This window comes from Bos taurus, chromosome X (assembly GCF_002263795.3).
Source record: "Bos taurus isolate L1 Dominette 01449 registration number 42190680 breed Hereford chromosome X, ARS-UCD2.0, whole genome shotgun sequence".
Taxonomy (NCBI): domain Eukaryota; kingdom Metazoa; phylum Chordata; class Mammalia; order Artiodactyla; family Bovidae; genus Bos; species Bos taurus.
The window spans coordinates 66134566-66157102 of NC_037357.1; the positions used below are offsets into that span (position 1 = coordinate 66134566).

General features: G+C 39.3%; 1 protein-coding gene across 4 annotated transcripts in view; it reads left to right on the forward strand.

Moving 5' to 3' along the window:
* Positions 1 to 17313: 17313 nt before the first annotated feature.
* The window catches only part of CHM (CHM Rab escort protein), a 249791-nt gene continuing 244567 nt past the window's right edge, over positions 17314 to 22537 (forward strand). For 2 of the 4 annotated variants that reach the window (XM_059883414.1, XM_010821807.4), the window contains exon 1: positions 17321 to 17391. Coding sequence is in view for 2 of the 4 variants with exons in the window: in XM_010821807.4 (XP_010820109.1) it covers positions 17343 to 17391 (49 nt within the window). In the remaining 2 variants the exon portion in view is untranslated. Of the gene's footprint in view, positions 17630 to 22537 lie in introns of all 4 variants that reach the window. The other 2 variants (NM_001205389.1, XM_059883413.1) reach the window with 2 other exon arrangements.

Consider the following 22537-nt stretch of genomic DNA (forward strand, 5'->3'; position numbering starts at 1 on the left):
GGGTAGTGAAGTTGACCAGTTTTGCTGGACCATATAGTATAGATAGTAGAGAAGTAGTGATAGATAAATCTGGGAAGGTAGATTAGGGCTTGACTTGACTAAAATATTTGGGATGAAGTGGGGGCATAGGTTTCTTAGATGTAGCAGTGGCAGTTCTCTCCAAGAGACAGCATGATTGAAATGTCATCTTCAGGTGGATTCAGTTCAGTTCAGTTGCTCAGTTATGTCCTACTCTTTGCGACCTCATAAACTGCAGCATGCCAGGTCTCCCTGTCCATCACCAACTCCCGGAGTTTACTCAAACTCATGTCCATTAAGTGTCAGGGCTTTATTTCTTTTACAAGCTACCTATTGCTGAATAACGGAGAAGGCAATGGCTCCCCACTCCAGTACTCTTGCCTGGAAAATCCCATGGACAGAGGAGCCTGGAAGGCTGCAGTCCATGGGGTCGCTGAGGGTCGGACACGACCGAGCGACTTCACTTTCAACTTTCACTTTCAGGCATTGGAGAAGGAAATGGCAACCCACTCCAATGTTCTTGCCTGGAGAATCCCAGGGACAGAGGAGCCTGATGGGCTGCCATCTATGCGGTCGCACAGAGCCGGACACGACTTAAGTGACTTAGCAGCAGCAGCAGCATTGCTGATAAGAAATCACTTTAAAAATTAATATCTTAAAACAATAAATATTTATTACTTTACAGTTTCTGTGCATCAAGAATTCAGGAACAGCTTCGCTGAACAGTTGTTTTGAGGTCTTTCATGAGGTTGCAGTCAAGATGGCAGCTGAGGCTGCAGGGCATCTGAAGCTTAATTGGGAATGGAAGATCCACTTCCAAGAAGGGTCACTCACTCACATGGCTTCTGGGAGGAGGTCTTGGTTCCTTGCTGCCTGTGGACAGAGTTACTGCCACATTGAGCTCTCCTTAGAGTTGTTTGAGTGTTTTCATGAATTGACAGCTGGATTTTCCCAGAGAGTGATCCTAGACAGAGTAAGGTGGAAACTGCAATGTCTTAAATGGCCTGTCCTCTGAAGTCCACAAAATTCTATTTGTACAAAGGTCAGCCATGACTGAGCATACACACACACACACACACACAGCCAATTTCAGTGGGAAAGAACTGCACAAGTCCATGACTGCCAGGATATGGGACCCATTGGGGCCATTTTGGAGACTGGCTACAACAGTTTCAATCTTTCTATTTTGATTTGTTGTTGTTCAGTCACTCAGTTGTGTCTGACTCTTCACAATCCCATGTACTGCAGTATGCCAGGCTTCCCTGTCCTTTACTATCTCCCAGAGTTTGCTCAACTCATGTCCGTTGAGTCAATGATGCCTTCCAACCATCACATCCTCTGTCACCCCCTTTTCCTCCTGCCTTCAGTCTTTCCCAGCATCAAGGTCTTTTCCAGTGAGTCAGCTCTTCACATCAGGTGGCCAAAGTATGGAAGCTTCAGCTTCTAGTGTTAGTCCTTCCAATGAATATTCAGGGTGATTTCCTTTAGGATTGACTGGTTTGATCTCCTTGCTGTCCAAGAGACTCTTAAGAGTCTTATCCAGCTCCACAGTTCAAAAGCATCAATTCTTCGGTGCTTAGCCTTCTTTATGGTCCAACTTTCACATCCATACATGACTACTGGAAAAATCATAGCATTGACTAGATGGACCTTCATCAGGAAAGTGATGTCTCTGCTTTTTAATATGCTGTCTAGGTTGGTCATAACTTTCCTTCCAAGGAGCAAGTGTCTTTTAATTTCATGGCTGCAGTCCCCATATGTAGTGATTTTGGAGCCCAAGAAAATAAAGTCTGTCACTGTTTCCATTGTTTCCCCATCTATTTGCCATGAAGTGATTGGGCCAGACATTACTTTGCCAACAAAGGTTCGTCTAGTCAAGGCTATGGTTTTTCCTGTGGTCATGTATGGATGTGAGAGTTGGACTGTGAAGAAGGCTGAGTGCCGAAGAATTGATGCTTTTGAACTGTGGTGTTGGAGAAGACTCTTGAGAGTTCCTTGGACTGCAAGGAGATCCAACCAGTCCATTCTGAAGGAGATCAGCCTTGGGATTTCTTTGGAAGGAATGATGTTAAAGCTGTAACTCCAGTACTTTGGCCACCTCATGTGAAGAGTTGACTCAGTGGAAAAGACTCTGATGCTGGGAGGGATTGGGGGCAGGAGGAGAAGGGGACGACAGAGGATGAGATGGCTGGATGGCATCACCAACTCGATGGACATGAATCTGAGTGAACTCCGGGTGTTGGTGATGGACAGGGAGGCCTGGCGTGCTGTGATTCATGGGGTTGCAAAGAGTCGGACACAACTGAGTGAATGATCTGATCTGATCTGATCTGATGGGGCCAGATGCCATGGTCTTAGTTTTATGAATGTTGAATTTTAAGCCAGCTTTTCACCCTCCTTTTTCACTTTCATCAAGAGGCTCTTCAGTCCTTTTCACTTTCTGCCATATGGGTGGTGTCATCTGCATATCTGAGGTTATTGATATTTCTCCCAGTAACCTTGATTCCAGCTTGAGCTTCATCCAGCCCAGTGTTTCTCATGATGTACTACTCTGCATATAAGTTATATAAGCAGGGTGGTAATATACTCCCTTGACTTACTCCTTTTCCAATTTGGAACCAGTCCATTGTTCCATGTCCATTTCTAACTGTTGCTCCTTGACCTGCAAACAGATTTTTCTGGAGGCAGGTAAGGTGGTCTGGTATTCCCATCTCTTTTTGAATTTTCCACAGTTTGTTGAGATCCACAGAGTCAAAGTTTTAGCATAGTCAATGAAGCAGAAGTAAATGTTTTTCCAGAATTCTCTTGCATTTTCTATGACCCAGTGGATGCTGGCAATTTGATCTGTGGTTCCTCTGCCTTTTCTAAATCCAGCTTGTACATCTTGAAGTTCTCAGTTCATGTACTGTTGAAGCCTAGCTTGAAGGATTTTGAGCAATACCTTGCTAGCATGTGAAATGAGTGCAACTGTGTGGTCTGTTGAACATTCTTTGGCATTGCCTTTCTTTGAGATTGGAATGAAAACTGACCTTTTCCAGTCCTGTGGCCACGGCTATGTTTTCCAAATTTGCTGACATATGAGTGCAACATTTTGACAGCATCATCTTTTAAGATTTGAAATACCTCAGCTGGAATTCCATCAACTCCACTAGTTTTGTTCATAATAATGCTTCCTAAGGCCATTTCACCTCACACTCTAAAATGTCTGGCTCTAGGTGAGTGAACACACCACTGTGGTTATCCAGGTCATTAATATGCTTTTTGTACAGTTTTTCTGTGTATTCTTGCCACTTCTTCTTACTGTCTTCTGCTTCTGTTAGGTCCATACTATTTCTGTCCTTTATTGTGCCCGTCTTTGCATGAAATGTTCCCTTGGTATCTAATTTTCTTGAAGCAATCCCTAGTCTTTCCCATTCTATTGTTTTCCTCTATTTCTTCACATTGGATGAAAACCTGTAATTTGTATACTGCTGTATGGAAATTAGGACTGCAACTGAGGATTCACCATTAACACAGCTGATTTCACATGTTTTGATAGTTCTATAACATTTCTCACAGAGTCCTTGATATCATGCATATATTAGGACCATTGTATGGAGCATTTTGAATGCTAGGCTGAAATGGCATCAGTTGTTTTATATTTAATCACTTCATGATGATATGTTAATAAGTTATTAATATATCACCTAGATTTCCGAACTTAATATTAAAAATTATAGCAACCAGCATTGCAGTAGTAGTTTCGTAACAGTGAAGAAATGGGCAAAAAGATTGAGATACAGTTCTCCAGAGATATTCAAAATATAATAGCTTCTTCAAGCCACCTGGAATAATTTGACCACAAACTGGGCTGAAGGCAAAGATAAACAGGTTATCTCTTAAGATCTGTTTTCATCCTATGACTTCTTGATCACTACTTAAATTTGAATTGTAATAATATTTGAATGGGCTTCCCATTTGCTCCCTGGGTAAAGAATCCGCCTGCAGTTCAGGAGAGGCAGGTTTGATCCCTGGGTTAGGAAGAGCCCTTGGAATAGAGCATGGCAACCCACTCCAGTATTCTTGTCTGGAGAATCCCATGGACAGGAGGAGACTGGTGGGGTATAGTCCATAGATTTACAAAGAGTCAGACATGAATGAAGTCACTAAGCATGCATGCAATATTTGAATGTTGATAATAAATACTCTTTCAGCTGTAATTTTTGGGTGGAGAAATAGTTTGCAGAGAGCCATCTGTAATTGTCTTTTATTTTGCAGGGTCCACTACATAGGTGTTTAAAAATATTTTTATTGAAACTGTTTTGGTAGCAATACTCATACAGGCTACCTGAGGAAAATAAGGTGTTATTGTTCCAGACACTGGAGTCTTCTGGAACTGAAGGATAAAAAAACAAAAACAAACAAACAAAAAAACACAGTCATCTTGGGACAGACACCACAAGCCTTTCTTCACAAGGGCAGGAACTTGCTCTTGCCCTCACGGCAACTGTACTTCTCTTTGCAGGTCTCTTCTACTCTCCTTCCTCTTTATCAGTCAACTTCCTTTGGTATTTATCTTGATTATGGCCATAAACAATATGGATGCTTTACACAATGAGTGCTCCAGCCCACCTCACATCAAGACAAATCTCAATACTTCTTTCAACTTCTCTTATACTATAACTTCTATCTGTGTCATTTGTTTAGAATTTCCTGAATAGGGAATCTGGTTGGCCTGGGTTATTTTTTTAAAACAGACCTCAAGTCTAGGCATAAATCTTGGCAAGCCATGGATTCTCTTGGGTCAGCTTTATTCTTTTCCCTCCAGTCAACTGTGGTTAGAGGCTTGAAGTCAAGTGGTATTTAAGACATGATTGTTGTCTTTTGGCAGGGATGTAGGAGGGGTATTTTTCAGGAGAAGGTAGAGTGGCAATGGTAGACATAGATACTATAGAAATACAGAGATAATTCTTGCTTTTTGGTAGGCATTTCATATATTTCTCTCTAAACTCCTAATCTATTCAGATGGATAATATACAATATGGTTCGAATGACCTCATCATATTCAAACTTGTCACAAAATCAGTCTAAACATGAAATGATTCTATTTTTAATGTTTTGAGTCATACCTAGACTTAAAAAAAAAACATTATCCTTGAAGATCAGAGAAAATAAAAAGCTCTGAATCTTAGGTTTTTCAACAATATCCTGTAAAGACCAATTTAAAATGCTTTTGTGTTGAGATAAAACATGAATGTATTATAGTAAAATCAGACTGTACTAATAAAACACAAAAAATAGGAAAGACTACTAGTATGAAGTATAGATATTTTAAATTTTTGCTATAAACATTTATGTTGTAAATTCTCATGTGAGGCTTTTGTCAGCAAATCTGGAGGGGATAGCTCACCCTTTAAGATTAATTATCTCTTTAAATATGAATTTTTTCTTATCAAAATGAAAAATCAAATACAATTAAATGGGAAGCCATCCTATATTGCAGAGTTCCATGTGCTTGCCTGAATTTTTTACTTTGTGTAACCATATACAGAATTCGCTACATTCAAACTTTGTGGATAATAAAACTGCTGCTGCTGCTAAGTCGCTTCAGTCGTGTCCAACTCTATGCGACCCCATAGACGGCAGCCCACCAGGCTCCCCCGTCCCTGGGATTCTCCAGGCAAGAACACTGGAGTGGGTTGCCATTTCCTTCTCCAGTGCATGAAAGTGAGAAGTGAAAGTGAAGTCGCTCAGTCGTGTCTGACTCTTAGCAACCCCATGGACTGCAGCCTACCAGGCTCCTCCATCCATGGGATTTTCCAGGCAAGAGTACTGGAGTGGGGTGCCATTGCCTTCTCCGAATAAAACAGAAGAACGCAAATTATTTTATTGAATGATGAAATGCAAATGAACAGTGCTGACACTTAATCTTTTCAGTGTGTATGCTTGAGTATGTTTAGACAATTCTAATTAACTGGATGTTAGTTTGATAAAATACAGGGAAACTTAGGAATCAGGCCACTTAATATTCAGTTTAATTATGTTGGTAGCACTTCTATTTACTTGGAATGCCAAGGATTCTTTGGTGAAATGAATGCCCATTTTGTGGTCTGTTATGCAGAAATGTTTAATCCAGTGTTTGATTTACTCTATTAAATCTTCCTTGTTGAATGTGCTTATTCATCCATGCAGAATTGGGTATGCTGCTTTCTGTTACTATGACATTACAATTAAACAGCTAAAAGAAGAACAGTAAGACTTTCTGTAAAGGTTCATGAAATTCCCACAAAACTATTGATAGTTTATTACTTTGTTCTGTTTTGTAAGGACTGTGAAAAAATGCAAATGCATTCTGATTATTTCTGTATCAAAGAAACTGAGAAATAGTTACTACAAATAGTCACTTTGTTAATAATACTAACACTTAAAACATATTTCTGATATAGCAGAAATGATTCCTGTGATTACATTGATTATTTTTTAAAGGTGGAAATGAACATGAACTCAAAGTACCCAAATATACAGGAGAAAAATGGATGTAATAATATTTGTACTATTTTCAAATGGAAAAGTCTAAGTTGACTTTGTCTGGATATGCTGTTAGACTCAGAGAGTTTATATGCTCAAAAGTACTACTTTGTGTAATATCAGGCTGTTCTCCAGTAAACTGGACTTTCTCCACTTTTAGCTACTTTTTTTTTTGTCCTAAGTACTTGTGTTTGTGAACTTTTATTACCACACAACAACAGGCTTAGACTGAAAACTTTTAATTCAAAGCAAGCCCTAATACTAGATATTAATTTTTAAAAATTCTCCTTTGTAAGTATGGAACTTTAGCAAGATACTAATAATATACTTCTGAACTGTTACTCCTTGTTTTTTCTTTTTTTTTTTTTTGAGGGATGTTAAGAGACAGAAAGACCAGACAGAATGATCTCTGTTCGTTTCCAAGGCAAACCATTCATTATCACGGTAATCCAGTCTATGCGCCAACCAGTAACGCTGAAGAGGCTGAAGTTGAAGAGTACTATGGAGACCTACAAGACCTTTTAGAACTAATACCCAAAAAAGATGTCCTTTTCATTATAGGGGACTGGAATGCAAAAGTAGGAAGCCAAGAAACACCTGGAGTAACAGGCAAATTTGGCCTTGGAATATGGAATGAAGAAGGACAAAGACTAATAGAGTTTTGCCAAGAAAATGCACTGGTCATAGCAAACACCCTCTTCCTACAACACAAGAGAAGACTCTACACATTTACATCACCAGATGGTCAACACCAAAATCATATTGATTGTATTCTTTGCAGCCAAAGATGGAGAAGCTCTATACAGTCAACAAAAACAAGACTTGGAGCTCACTGTGGCTCAGATCATGAACTCCTTATTGCCAAATTCAGACTGAAATTGAAAAAAGTAGGGGAAACCACTAGACCATTCAGGTATGACCTAAATCAAATCCCTTATGATTATACAGTGGAAGTGAGAAGTAGATTTAAGGGAATAGATCTGATAGATAGAGTGCCTGATGAACTATGGACGTAGGTTCATGTCATTGTACAGGAAACAGGGATCAAGAACATCCCCACAGAAAAGAAATGCAAAAAAGCACAATGGCTGTTTGGGGAGGCCTTACAAATAGCTGTGAAGAGAAGCGAAAAGCAAAGGAGAAAAGGAAAGATATAAGCATCTGAATGCAGACTTCCAAAGAATAGCAAGGAGAGAGAAAAAAGCCTTCCTCAGCGATCAATGCAAAGAAATAGAGGAAAACAACAGAATGGGGAAGACTAGAGATCTCTTCAAGAAAATTAGAGATACCAAGGGAACATTTCATGCCACGATGGGCTTGATAAAGGACAGAAATGGTATGGACCTAACAGAAGCAGAAGATATTAAGAAACGTTGGCAAGAATACACAGAAGAACTGAACAAAAAAGATCTTCATGACCAAGGTAATCACGATGGTGTGATCACTGACCTAGAGCCAGACATCCGGGAATGTGAAGTCAAGTGGGCCTTAGAAAGCATCACTACGAACAAAGCTAGTGGAGGTGATGGATTTCCAGTTGAACTATTTCAAATCCTGAAAGATGATGCTGTGAAAGTGCTGCACTCAATATGCTAGCAAATTTGGAAAACTCAGCAGTGGCCACAGGACTGGAAAAGGTCAGTTTTGATTCCAATCCTAAAGAAAGACAATGCCAAAAAATGCTCAAACTACTGCACAATTGCACTCATCTCACACACTAGCAAAGTAATGCTCAAAATTCTCCAAGCCAGGCTTGAGCAATACATGAACCGTGAACTTCCAGATGTTCAAGCTGGTTTAGAAAAGGCAGAGAAAAGAGACATCAAATTGCCAACATCCGCTGAATCATGGAAAAAGTAAGAGAGTTCCAGAGAAACATCTATTTCTGCTTTATTGACTATGCCAAAGCCTTTGACTTTGTGGATCACAATAAACTGCACAAAATTCTGAAAGAGATGGGAATACCAGACCACCTGACCTGCCTCTTGAGAAACCTATATGCAGGTCAGGAAGCAACAGTTAGAACTGGACATGGACCAACAGTCTGGTTCCAAATAGGAAAACGAGTACATCAAGGCTGTATATTGTCACCCTGCTTATTTAAATTATATGCAGAGTACATCATGAGAGACACTGGGCTGGAAGAAGCACAAGCTAGAATCAAGATTGCTGGGAGAAATATCAAAAACCTCAGATATGCAGATGACACCACCCTTATGGAAGAAAGTGAAGAGGAAATAAAAAGCCTCTTGATGAAAGTGCAAGAGGAGAGTGGAAAAGTTGGCTTAAAGCACAACATTCATAAAACGAAGATCATGGCATCTGGTCCCATCACTTCATGGGAAATAGATGGGGAAACAGTGGAAAGTATCAGACTTTCTTTTTCTGGGCTCAAAAATCACTGAAGATGGTGATTGCAGCCATGAAATTAAAGACGCTTACTCCTTGGAAGAAAAGTTATGATTAACCTAGATAGCATATTGAAAAGCAGAGGCATTACTTTGCTAACAAAGGTCTGTCTAGTCAAGGCTATGATTTTTCCACTTGTCATGTATATATGTGAGAGTTGGACTGTGAAGAAGGCTGAAGGCCAAAGAACTGATGCTTTTGAACTGTGGTGTTGGAGAAGACTCTTGAGAGTCCCTTGGACTGCAAGGAGATCCAACCAGTCCTTTCTGAAGGAGATCAGCCCTGGGATTTCTTTGGAAGGAATGATGCTGAAGCTGAAACTCCAGTACTTTGGCCACCACATGCGAAGAGTTGACTCATTGGAAAAGGCTCTGATGCTGGGAGGGATTGGGGGCAGGAGGAGAAGGGGATGACAGAGGATGAGATGGCTGGATGGCATCACTGACTCGATGGACGTGAGTCTGAGTGAACTCCGGAAGTTGGTGATGGACAGGGAGGCCTGGCGTGCTGCGATTCATGGGGTCGCAAAGAGTCGGACATGACTGAGCGACTGTACTGAACTGAACTGAAGAGCTATACATTCAAACAAACAGGGTTATTTTCTAAGGCAAAACGCTCACTTTTCGAACTCAGAGTATTGATAGTTATATGACATACTTACTTTATATAGTAGGAGATCAGTGTCTGGTTCTTTTGGTTTTCTACAATATGATAAGAATGAGATTCTCTGACAGTGGACACAGTGTGTGTGTGTGTAAAATTATGTGACTACTGAATCATAAACTGCACTAGTAACACTGAAATCTGGGAAAAGTATGTAATAGTTCTGGTTCATCTGGCCCATTACCATTCTTAGAAATTATTTTGCATGTCCTTCTGATGAGCAGGCAAACTATCATCTATGAAAACACATAGATGTTTTTAATATATGTTAAAAATTTGTCTGATTAACATTCTGAATCAGACCAATTTCAGCCTAGGGTTTCCTAAGGTGTGTTCTGTGGCTTAAAACTTATTATGAAATCTTCATAGGTCACATATATATTTATTATAAAAGATTTGAAGAGTCCTCCAGTAAGGAAACCATTTAATTGCTCCCTAAATGTATTTGATCATGAAATCCCTCTTAATATCCTGATGAATTACTTTCCTCCCAAGAACACACTTTGGGAAAGAGGTTAACCATGGTACTGAAAGGGATTTCATAGATCAGTATTATAGCTCTCTACCCCTGCAGCATTGAAGAAGTATTTATTAAGCTCCTATCCAATTATAGGCATTCTTCTAGATGCTTTGGGTAGTTCAGTGAAAAAGTTTCCTTCCTTCCTGCTACTAACTTTTATGATTGTTGAATTTATTTACATAAGCCATTCTTTAATATATTTATGTGTTCAATTCCCAAGCTACCTTGGAGGGAATATATTTTATATATTGGTATTTTCATTTTTTGCCAATCAGGTTGGTGAAAATCTGTATCTCCCACATGCTCACAATGACTATTACTACTACTGTAGGTACTGTTACTAACAACAACATTTACTGAGTGCTTGCTGCTACTGTTGCTGCTGCTAAGTCGCTTTAGTCGTGTCCAACTCTGTGCGACCCCAGAGATGGCAGCCCACCAGGCTCCCCCGTCCCTGGGATTCTCCAGGCAAGAACACTGGAGTGGATTGCCATTTCCTTCTCCAATGCAGGAAAGTGAAAAGTGAAAGGGAAGTCGCTCAGTAGTGTCTGACTCTTCACGACCCCATGGACTGCAGCCCACCAGGCTCCTCCATCCATGGGATTTTCCAGGCAAGAGTGCTGGAGTGGGGTGCCATTGCCTTCTCCAGAGTGCTTACTACCAGTCAAATATAGTCTTAAGCACTTTATTTACCTCTCATAACTACCTTGGAGGGTTAGTAATATTATTGTCACCATTTTTACAGATGAGGAAACTGAGATTTAGACAGAATAATAATTTACCTAAGATTGTTCAGCTGGATAGAATAGGGACTCAAAAATGAATTCATAACTATTATCCTATACTGCCTTTCTAAGAAAAGGCTGTTCATTGCAGTATCATTTACAGTAGAAAAAGACTAGAAAAACTTAATATCCATCAATAAAGAAATATTAAATAAATCTTGATGTATCCATATAATGGAATTATAGGAAGCCATTAAAAATGAGGCATCCATATATGTACTAAGAATACAGGATCTCCCAAATATACATTAAATGAAAAAAATAAACGTGTAAAGTAAGGAATAATGTTTATAGCATGCTACTGTTTGTGTCAAAAAATAAATATATTACTACTACACACACACACACACACACACACACTCTAACGCACAAAATCTTTAGCAGGATTCACAAGAAACCGAATACAGTATTTATTTCTGGGGAAGACAACAGGGGGCAATGATGGTATGAAAATTTATTAGTATATCTTTGTATGACATTCTGTACTGATTGAATTTTTATTAACCATGTGTGTATCATCTGCTTAATTATAAACACAAAATCTGCGGATGAAACAATTTCATTTGGTAATAAACTCATTTTATTCCCATTTAAAATAGTACTCCTGTATTGTTTCCTGAAGAATTCCTATACAATATTATTTATCTAGTCACTAAGTAGATTAAAATTTATTTATTTTTGACAAACAAAAATTCCATATATTTAAGGTATACAATGTGATGTTTTGATATATGTACACAGTGTGAAATCATTACTATAATCAAACTAATTAACATATTCCTCACTTCTCATAGTTACCCTTTTTCTATGATGAGAACACATGAGATGTACAGTTACAACAGAATTCATATATAAAATACATTATTATTGACTATAGCCCCCATACTCTACATTCAGTTCAGTTCAGTCGCTCAGTCGTGTCCGACTCTTTGCGACCCCATGAATCGCAGCACGCCAGGCCTCCCTATCCATCACCAACTCCCGGAGTTCACTCAGACTCACGTCCATCGAGCCAGTGATGCTATCCAGCCATCTCATCCTCTGTCATCCCCTTCTCCTCCTGCCCCCAATCCCTCCCAGCATCAGAGTCTTCTCCAATGAGTCAACGGTTTGCATGAGGTGGCCAAAGTACTGGAGTTTCAGCTTCAGCATCATTCCTTCCAAAGAAATCCCAGGGCTGTTCTCCTTCAGAATGGATTGGCTGGATCTCCTTGCAGTCCAAGGGACTCTCAAGAGTCTTCTCCAACACCACAATTCAAAAGCATCAATTCTTCGGCACTCAGCCTTCTTCACAGTCCAACTCTCACATCCATACATGACCACAGGAAAAACCATAGCCTTGACTAGACGGACCTTTGTTGGCAAAGTAATGTCTCTGCTTTTCAATATGCTATCTAGGTTGGTCATAACTTTTCTTCCAAGGAGTAAGCGTCTTTTAATTTCATGGCTGCAGTCACCATCTTCAGTGATTTTGGAGCCCAGAAAAATAAAGTCTGACACTGTTTCCCCATCTATTTTCCATGAAGTGATGGAACTGGATGCCATGATCTTCGTTTTCTGAATGTTGAGCTTTAAGCCAGCTTTTTCACTCTCCACTTTCACTTAAGTTTCCAGAAATTACTCATATTATAACTGAAATTTTTCACCCTTTGACCAATATCTCCCCTTTTTCCTACTCCCAGCCTCTAGTAAGCACTATTGTATTCTCTGCTACTATTAGTTTGACATTTTTTTTTTTTAAGCTTCTTCTTATAAAGTGAGATCAGGTGATATTTGTCTTTATTGTTTGGCTTATTTCACTAGCATAATGTTCTCCAACTTCAGCCATGTGATTCTTCTTTTTTAACACTTATTTTATATCTAATATACATGTAGATGCCACATTTTCTTCATTCATTCATTGATGAACATTTGTTTCTATATATTGGCTACTGTAAATAATGGTGCAGTCAAGATGGATATCTCTTTGAGATACTGTTTTTATTTGCTTCAGACATCCACCCATAAGTGGAATATTTTTGATGTCTATTATTTGCCAGGCACTGAAAGATGTGGCGGGAATGTAACAGTGAACAATAGAGGTACAGTCCTTGACTTTGTGGAACTTACTTTCTAGGAGGATGGCAAATATGAAACACATAATTGCATAAGGAACTCATTATTTCCCATCATGAAAAATTCAACAGAGGAGTGTAGAGTGAGATCCTAAGCTAGTCCGAGGCACTTGCCAGATTGTGTCGCTTTGAGTAAACTGCAAAATGAAGATTAAACTAGAAGAAAGAGGGAAACTAGAAGAAAGAGGGAAGAAGGATCAAAGTTCACCTCAGGCACATGGAGTAACATGTGCAAAGACCCTGAAATAGGAAGAAGCATGGGATATCAGTGGAAAGTAAAGAGAGCCAATCTGGCTGGAACTCAGAAAAAGGTGAGAGATACGAGATGACTGTTGAGTTCAGCAGGGCCTTTTAGAACACGTTTAAAATCTTGGAGTGGATTTTTAAAGCAATAGGAAATCATGGAAGTTTTAGGTAGAGAAGAACATGATCAGATTTGAATTTTTAAAAGTTTACCCTACTGGTAGTGTGGGGCGTGAACTGGGGAGGAACAAGAATGAAGGAGGTGGCCAGCTGGGATCTACTGTAGTAGCCTAGGGAAGAGATTATGGGGGCAGTCCAGATTTAGAGGTGGATATATTTACAATATATCCTTGAGATAAATCTGGCAAGAGTTGCTAATGAATTGGTTTAGGGTGAAAGACAGTAATATATTAAAAAGATGATAAATGATTATATATTAAGTTTTTGACTTGAGAAACTGATGAGAAGTTGGGAACATTTCCAAGCTAGGGAACACTGGGTGAAGAGGTTTGGGAGTAATGTTGAAATATTCAGGAATTTAGTACTGGATACGGCCAGAAGAGAGAGGGTTGGATATATGGATTTGGAGTTCAAAGGAAAGGTATGGGAGAGAGAGCATTAAATTGAAGTTTGTAAAAATTTTTATGGTTTGGAGGAACATCATATCCCACAGTTGAATAAACTTCTGAATACAAGGTAAATGTTCAGAGAATTGTGGTTTCTCAATTCAAGAAATCTTTAAATAAAAAAATAATGTCACAATGATTTAACAGATTAGTCAGTTTGTAAGTATCCATCAACTCATTGTACTGTGATTTATCCACAAAAAATATTTCAGTTCTCAAAAATAGATATCTTTAGAATAATAGACACAATTAAGCTGCTTTGCTTTATGCTATTTTGTTGATGTTGTCAACCCCTACACTCACTTTTGCCTTGCAAAAGATTAACAAAAATACATGGGAAATAAAAAGTACTTTGAGTGTTTTCTCCATGAAGATACTTTACATTTTCCTAATATAATAATCTTTTCTATGCCCAGAGAGGGTGTGATAACTTCAGAGAAAGGGCAGCTAAATATAGGCTGGCACTTTGTGAAAAAATTATATGTATTTATGGCTGTGCTGGGTCTTCATTGCTCCACACAGGCTTTCTCTAGTTGCGGTGAATGGTGGTTACTCTTTGTTGCAGTGAGCGGGCTTCTCAATGCAGTGGTTTCTTTTTTGCAGAGCACAGGTTCTAGGAACACGAGCTTCAGTAGTTGCAGCACACAGGCTTATTAATTGTGGCTCAGGGGCTCAGTTGCTCTGACATGTGGAATCTTCCCGGACCAGGGATCAAACTTGTGTCCCTTGCATTGGCAGGAGGATTCTTACCCACTGTACCACCAGGGAAGTCCTAGGGTGGCATTTTTATCTTTTTGAGGGTTGTGTGCTCTCTAGCTTCAGGGGAAAATAGTATTTCAAATCTGGGGGAAAACATAGTGGAAAATTAATATTACAGAGTAATTTTTTTTTTACTTAATTAGATATGAAAGTCATGAAGACATGTTCATTGCTGTAATCCCAGCATCTAAATCTTGCACATAGTATTTAAATACTTGTACATAGTAGGTACTCAATGAATATTTAAGGAAAGTTAAATGAATTAATAAGTTGTATCTTCACAGTGTGATTATATTTGTTAAAAAATTTCTGAATCCACAGAAAGTTAGATATGGTCATATTGAAAAGGATATATATATATATATATATATATATACATATACACACACATGCACACATACATATGTGTATACACACACACACACACACACATACATATACCCAAATATCTCCAAAGACAAAAATACTTTCATTTATCATGTTTTTAACCACCCACCCGTCTCCAAAATAGAGATTTTGGAAAGCTTCTTGCATTTCCTCTGGTAAATCTATTAATTTTCATTTCCACTGCTGGTATTAAGAGTCTCACAGATCTCACAGTTACGGTCTATTTCACTTCTGATACTACTCAAAACTTTCTATGTGTATCAAGGCAAATAGCAGAGTGATTTGCTAGACAATAATTTCCCTTTTCAGAGGAAACTCTATTACACAAAATATTCACCAGAGGACCCTATCACAAGAGTATTGTTCAATACAACAAGAGATTCCATAAGTGATATTAATACAACACTGTATAATGTTGCTAATGATTGTCACAAAACTCAACAAAGTGCAGCCAAAAACCCCAGTAAAATACAATTTTAAAGACTTTTCATGGAACTTAATGTGGTAACAAACATGTATTGAGCATCTTCAAAATATAAGATACATTCTAGTGATGGGCATCTATCAAGGTGAAGACCCAGTCCCTGTCTCTATAGTACTTACCATTAGGGGAATCAGGGCTAAGTTGTTCAGCAAACACTTACTGAATTCCTGCTATACACCAGGCTTGTGTTTGATGCAGGGGGTAAAAAGATAAGTAAGGCACAACCTCTATCATTAGGGGCTTATAATTTAAGGTATGGTATATCTGGGTGTGTATTTTGAGGGCTATGTGTCCAGTATAGGAACCAACATAAACACAAATAATTTTCAGTGCAATATGGGAGGTTATGACAGAGTGGTAGCAAAATGTAGGGAAATTTAACCCAATATAGGGAAGAAATGCAGGGAGGAGGTGGTGGAAATGACTGACTGAGTCTTGGGGGTAAACGTTACCTGGAGAATGGGAAGATCATTCCATGCTGGAGGAACAACGGTGTGACTGCGGAACTACAAACAGCTCAGAGGTCAGGCAGGTAGTGTAAGGAATGGTCCAACGCGGCACTTTCTTTGAGTTATTTTGAAACTCTGGTAAAATAACTACACGATGAATTTCTGGGATCAAAAAAGTACCCTCCCTCACTCCCATGCATCTTCCCTCTCTTTTTTACTTTGGTATTATAAGACAGCTGCTGCTGCTGCTAAGTCGCTTTAGTCGTGTCCGACCCTGTGCGAACCCATAGATGGCAGCCCATCAGGTTCCCCGCCCCTGGGATTCTCCAGGCAAGAATACTGGAGTAGGTTGCCATTTCCTTCTCCGGTGCATGAAAGTGAAAAGTGAAAGGGAACTCGCTCGTCGTGTCCGATTCTTAGCGACCCTATGGACTGCAGCCTACCAGGCTCTTCCGTCCATGGGATTTTCCAGGCAGGAGTACTGAAGTAGGGTGCCAGCATTTTAAATAAGGGGGATGAGGGTGCAGGTGGGAGGAGGCCGACCTTGAAAATACTCACGAGAGCTATATTAGCTGCTTGGCAGAGGCAATCTAACCCTCATCAAATACAATCACTTGAATACAAAGGCCACTTTACTTAGATCGTCTCTGCAGTACCTAATTGGGAAAATCTTGTATGAACTCCTTGTATACGTGTATGAAACCAGATTCAGTTAATGCCTATCAAGCAACTACTGTGCTTTCATTTTTCCCTTCTGCAACCAATATTAATATATAGCCAAGGTGGTTGTTTGGACTAACTAGAACAAATACAGATGCAGTAAGGTTCCATTCCGGCGAAGCTAGGGAGAGATTTTTTGTGGATTTTTACTCGGGCGACAAAGACAAAAAAACCCGTAAGGAATAGAGTGTGAAGGTATTGGTGTGAAAAATTATGCTTCGGGGGCCAAAACGAAAGTATAGACACGCCAAAGGAAACAGTTTCCAGGCTGAAATGAAAATTTCCTTTGTTCACAGAGCAATTCCCTTTCAATTTCACTCCGCCCTCGTGTCTCCTAACAAATCTTGCTTCATCATTGTCAAGCAGTTCGCAGGTCTTCCCACCATTCATCTTAGCCATCAGAGTAAAAATCTACAACTCTTTTCTACCTCAAAACTCCAGGCTAAATGCGCTACTGTTCTCAGCCTGGAAAAGGAATGGAGCTTTTAACGTTCGATTAAAAAGTTTCAAATACAGTGCTGTAGCCTCCTACCGGGACCCACCACTCGAGAACTACAATGCCCAGAATGCACTGTTTCCCTTTCGCCATCTACCGCGGCAGTGCGGAACTTGATCTTATTTGCACAAGAAACAGTCACATGACACGTTTCCTGTCAAGATGGCGGATAATCTCCCTTCGGAGTTTGATGTGATCGTAATAGGGACGGGTATGTGTGGCTCTGATACTACCTGGACAAAGTGTAGGAAGTCTGTCCCATTCCTACCTTCTCTGTCAGGAGCGAGGGTCGGCGAGAAATGTTGGGGTCGAGTGTGGGAGGAAGGACGGAAAGGAAGTGAGGTAGTCTGGAGTCAACGCGGGACTTGGGCGCTCCAGGGAGGGGCTTGGACCCGCGGTGCATAGCGCCATTTGAGTAGGGGTCGATATGGTTGATGCCGATTGCTGAGGTTGGTTGCTGCGGGTGATTCCTGTAATTTTCTTAGAGGGAGGAGGGTTTGCAGTGTCAAGAGAACGGAGGGTGGGAATTTTATCAATGGAGACACCATGGCATGACATTATGATTTCCTCGTTGATTTCAAAGTGATATTCCCCATTATTTTGTCTCGCCATTTCATAGGAATTTTTCATATATTTATATAATCCTAGGGTTCAGTGGATCTCGGATACAGTTTGTTACTCAGTTGTTACCCATTTACGTTTAAATGTACTAAGGCGAGGAAGTGGATTATTTTCTGTTGTGTTGAGAAGCATGCCGCTGCTGCTACTGTTAACTCGTTTCAGTCGTGTCCGACTCTGCGCAACCCCATAAACAGCAGTCCACCAGGCTCCTCTGTCCCTGGGATTCTCCAGGCAAGAACGCTGGAGTGGGTTGCCATTTCCTTCCCCAATGCATGAACGTGAAAAGTGAAAGTGAAGTCTCTCAGTCCTGTCCGAGGTTGTAATTTGTTGAGGTAGCCATTATTCCTGCTTTATGGTGCTGAAAGAAACCATTTTGCTTTCTTCTACCCATCTATCTACCCACAGCTAAATGAGCTGAGAACAAGGTCTGTGAGTCCAGTTTTAGTGTGTGATCATATCTTTCTCTTGTTTGCCCATGGTTGATGCTTCATGTTTTGGGTGGTGCCAGAACTCCCTCTGCAGTTTCTAGTTGACAAATTACACGTACAACACGTGGCAGAAAACATTTGAAAAAGTTGTTATTTTGTTTTTCTTAACAGTGTAAAGGGTGAATTTTAGATGGGATGAAATAGTTTGTTGGGTGGGGTTTTGTCCTGTCTACAGAATGTGGTAGGCTGGAGAACCTCTGGTGAATGAGACCCTGTCCATTGTGTTAATAAATTCAGCTCATTGTCTTCTCAAACAGTAGGAGCAGCCATGTTTCCAGGTCGGGAGTAAAAATAACTACCTATTTTCGACTGATTATTTGCTAATCCGTGTGCTAAGCTCTTTACAAATCGTATGTAATCCTCATGACTTTGTTAGAGTAGGCATTTTCTACACTTTACAGAGGAGGAAAAAAAGCTTAAAAAGGTTGCAGTTTGCTCAAGATCACACTGCTGGTAAATTTCCAAAAGTCCATTGTATACTAAAAGGAGAATCAGTAGTTCTGACACTCAGAATTAAACCATATTAATTGAAATAACTGGGAAAACTTGGTTGTAGACCTTGCTTGGCCATTAACCAGCTGTGTGAATTTCTAGGGTTAGGAACTTAATCTCTCAGAGCCTATTTCCTTGGTTTTGAATATAGGCAGGATAAACTAAATAACCTTTCCAGTGTTGTCTAACAAAAAATTCACGTATTCTAGTTCTACATGGGTGATTGTTCTCAAAACAGTAAGGACATGTTTATTCTCAACCTGACAATTGCATGGCTACAAATTACTTTGCTGTAACTGCTATGAACAGATCTTGGATTACAGCTGGAAGGAGTCAGTAGATTCTATTTATTCTCACCAGTCTATCTTAAAACTTAGAACAGTATCCATTTAAAATAGTTGTTATACCATACTTGGGTCCTGTGTTACTCCCTTTTTTTGTTGTACTTTGGAACTTAGGGTGTTTTAAAAATTACTTTGTATCATTAAAATATTGTTTCTTGATTCAAATTTAATTGAAAAGTGGCAATTCTTAAGTGCTGTTAATTATTATATAAGAAGTATTTTGCTCTCTAGTTCAGTTTGTAATATGGACTATATCCATCTTCTTGGAGTCTGTTATGATAGAGGTAGGAAGATTCTGTGAGTGATCCAGAAAATTGCATCAGGAAACATCTGGTGTATTTGGAAAAAGATTCATTTTAGACTTATTAATATGAGAGTAATGTTACTTCTCAAAGTATGGGAAGAACTTATTTGAGTTAGAGGTTTTCATATCAGTGAACACTGTGTAACTTTTCAAGCACATTGTTTAAATTTATGATTTGAAGCTTTGTATGTAGATAAAAGTCATTCCCAAATAAATGAATTCAATAATTATAATCATTATTAAATAAGAGTGATTTTTAATGTGTTTGGAATATTTCTCTTCTGAAATAGTATGCTGAAAGTGGCCTTTAAGATATGTTTGCCTTACTAAGTATACTAGCTTGAGTCAGTCATAGAAAAATCAGTGTTTCAAAGATTCAGTTTTGATAACAAAAGCAGAAGTAATCATGCATGTATCAGAAACATGAAGAAATGGGCTATGAGATGCAGTTTTTCTTTTAGCAGATTTAGTTTCAGTTAAAATGTCATAAAGAAACAGTTGCTTTATCAAGTAAAATAACCTGTGGATAATATTTTAAATCCTTTTGGCCTTGACTAACTTGTTTTTCTTTTCATTCTTCATAATATAACATTTTCATTAAGGACATGTTTTGAAGAGATTATGGGAAAATAAAGATTTGTATGCATTTTCTTAGTTAAGCCCATTTCCTCCTGATTACAAAATACAGGAAATAATCTCTCAAACACCTGAAAACAGAGGAATAAGATAAAGTACTTAAACTATGCAGAATATAGAAGAAACTGAAATAAGGAAGGAGGGCCAAATGGAGCCTCAAGGGAGAGGACAGAAATGGAATAGCAACTCCAGTATAAAATTAAAAAAAATTTTAAAAGTTAAAAAAAATAATGACAATTATCTTAAAAAAATAGATGTAGAGATGAGTGTCTAGAAAGTGGCCTTCAGTTTGGGTGCATGGTTGTAATTTTTAAGACATTTGCCATTTATAAAGACATTTGAATAATAACTTTGTAGGTTACAGAGAAGTATCATTGGTCACAGGTTAAAAATTATCCTAGTCACATAATAACATAATAGCACCTCACTGGAGGTGACTTATCTGGCATCTTGTATAATCTGTAACCTGCAGCAGAGCCATCAATTCACCATAAGGGCAGGTGGGATGGAAGTTACAAGCATCATGGGATATTATTGGCATTCTTCTTGCATAGGGGAATCCCTCATTCTCTCACCGAGAGCATATTCATTCTTACTTTAGAAAATTCTAGCATGCTCAGAGCATATTAAGTCTTAGTCACTCAGTCGTGTCCATCTCTGTGACCCCTTGGACTGTAACCCACCAGGCTCCTCTGTTAATGGGATTTTCCAGGCAAGAATATTGGAGTGGGTTGGCATTTCTTCCTCCAGAGTAGACACAGGAGATGTTAACAACTGCTGCAAAAGCTGTGTTTGGAGGGTGTCATTAGACCTAAGTGACAGTTCATAGCCTAATGTGAAAGGGGAGAGACAAACACCTAAAATGCAAACCTACATCAGGCAACACAATGACCTGGGACCATTTGGCATAGTGACAGACTACACGGTTTTTAGAATAGTCAGCCCAGAATTACTGAGAACCTAGTCCCTGCCCTTGTGACGTTTACTGTGTTACCTATTCTGAGGAACTGTTTGGGGTTACTGACAGTCACATGCTTAGAGCTGTTCTAAGACAATGTGGGCCTTTCATTGCATCCTTCTTGTTTTCTGAAGACCACATAGAGATTCATTCAGCATCCCTTTCCTTTCTAAAGTGCATCACACATGTTATATTTTGGAGTTCTTCCCCTAAATGGACTGTCGAGTAGACTAACTTAAACATTTTTCCTGCAGAGGATAAACATGGATCCTTTTCATTTAATAATTTTATTGCTAAAGATTATGGGGAAAGAAATGAAATAAGAAAAATAACAAACATGGGGGAAATTACAGGGATATTGCTCGTAAATCCTGACTGCCTTGCTATATCAAGCTCAGCATAGTCCAGAATCAGTCATTGTGGCAGCCTGGCATAAAGGGAATCACTTAATCTTCCTTCTAGGTGACTTTGGGCAAGTTGCATAACATCTTGGAACATCAATTTGTTCATCTGTAAAGTGAGAGACTTGAATTAGGTGACCTCTAAGATAGGCATCTCCCAACTCTAAAATTTACCATTGTGTGTGCATAATTATGACACTGGGTCCTTGAGAAAAGACTAAATTTTATATAGTCCTCATTTGAAGTCAAGTCAGTGTTTTCAGAAATTTTTCTATCAAAGCAGCTTATAAAGAATCATTTTCTTGGAAATGATAAACTGCTTTCATCAGGAAAGGTCATGTGGGTAGCACAGCTGAATTTCTTGATGTTCAGTCACTCAGTCGTGTCTGACTCTTTGCGACCCCATGGACTGCAGCACAGCAGGCTTCCCTATCCATCACCAACTCCTGGAACTTGCTCAAACTCGTGTCCATAAGTTGGTGCTGCCATCCAACCATCTCATCCTCTGTCGTCCCCTTCTCCTCCTGCCTTCAATTTTTCCCAGCATCAAGGTCTTTTCTAATGAGTCAGTTCTTCTCATCAGGTGGCCAAAGTATTGGAGCTTCAGCTTCAGCATGTTCTTCCAATGAATATCCAGGATTGATTTCCTTTAGAATTGACAGGTTTGATCTCCTTGCAGTCCAAGGGACTCTCAAGAGTCTTCTCCAACAACACAGTTCAAAAGCATCAATTCTTCAGTGCTCAGCCTTCTTTATGGTCCAACTCTCACATCCATATATGACTAGTGGAAAAAACATAACTGACTAGATGGACCTTTATCGACAAAGTAATGTCTCTGCTTTTTAATATGCTGTCTAGGTTTCTCATAGCTTTTCTCCCAAGGAGCAAGGGTCTTGTAATTTCATGGCTGCAGTCACCATCCACAGTGATTTTTGAGCCCAAGAAAATAAAGTCTGTCACTGTTTACATTGTTTCCCCATCTATTTGCCATGCGGTGATGGGACCGGATGCCATGATCTTAGTTTTTTGAATGTTGAGTTTTAAGCCACCTTTTTCACTCTCCTCTTTCACCTTTATCAGAGAGGCTCTTTAGTTCCTCTTCTCTTTCTGCCA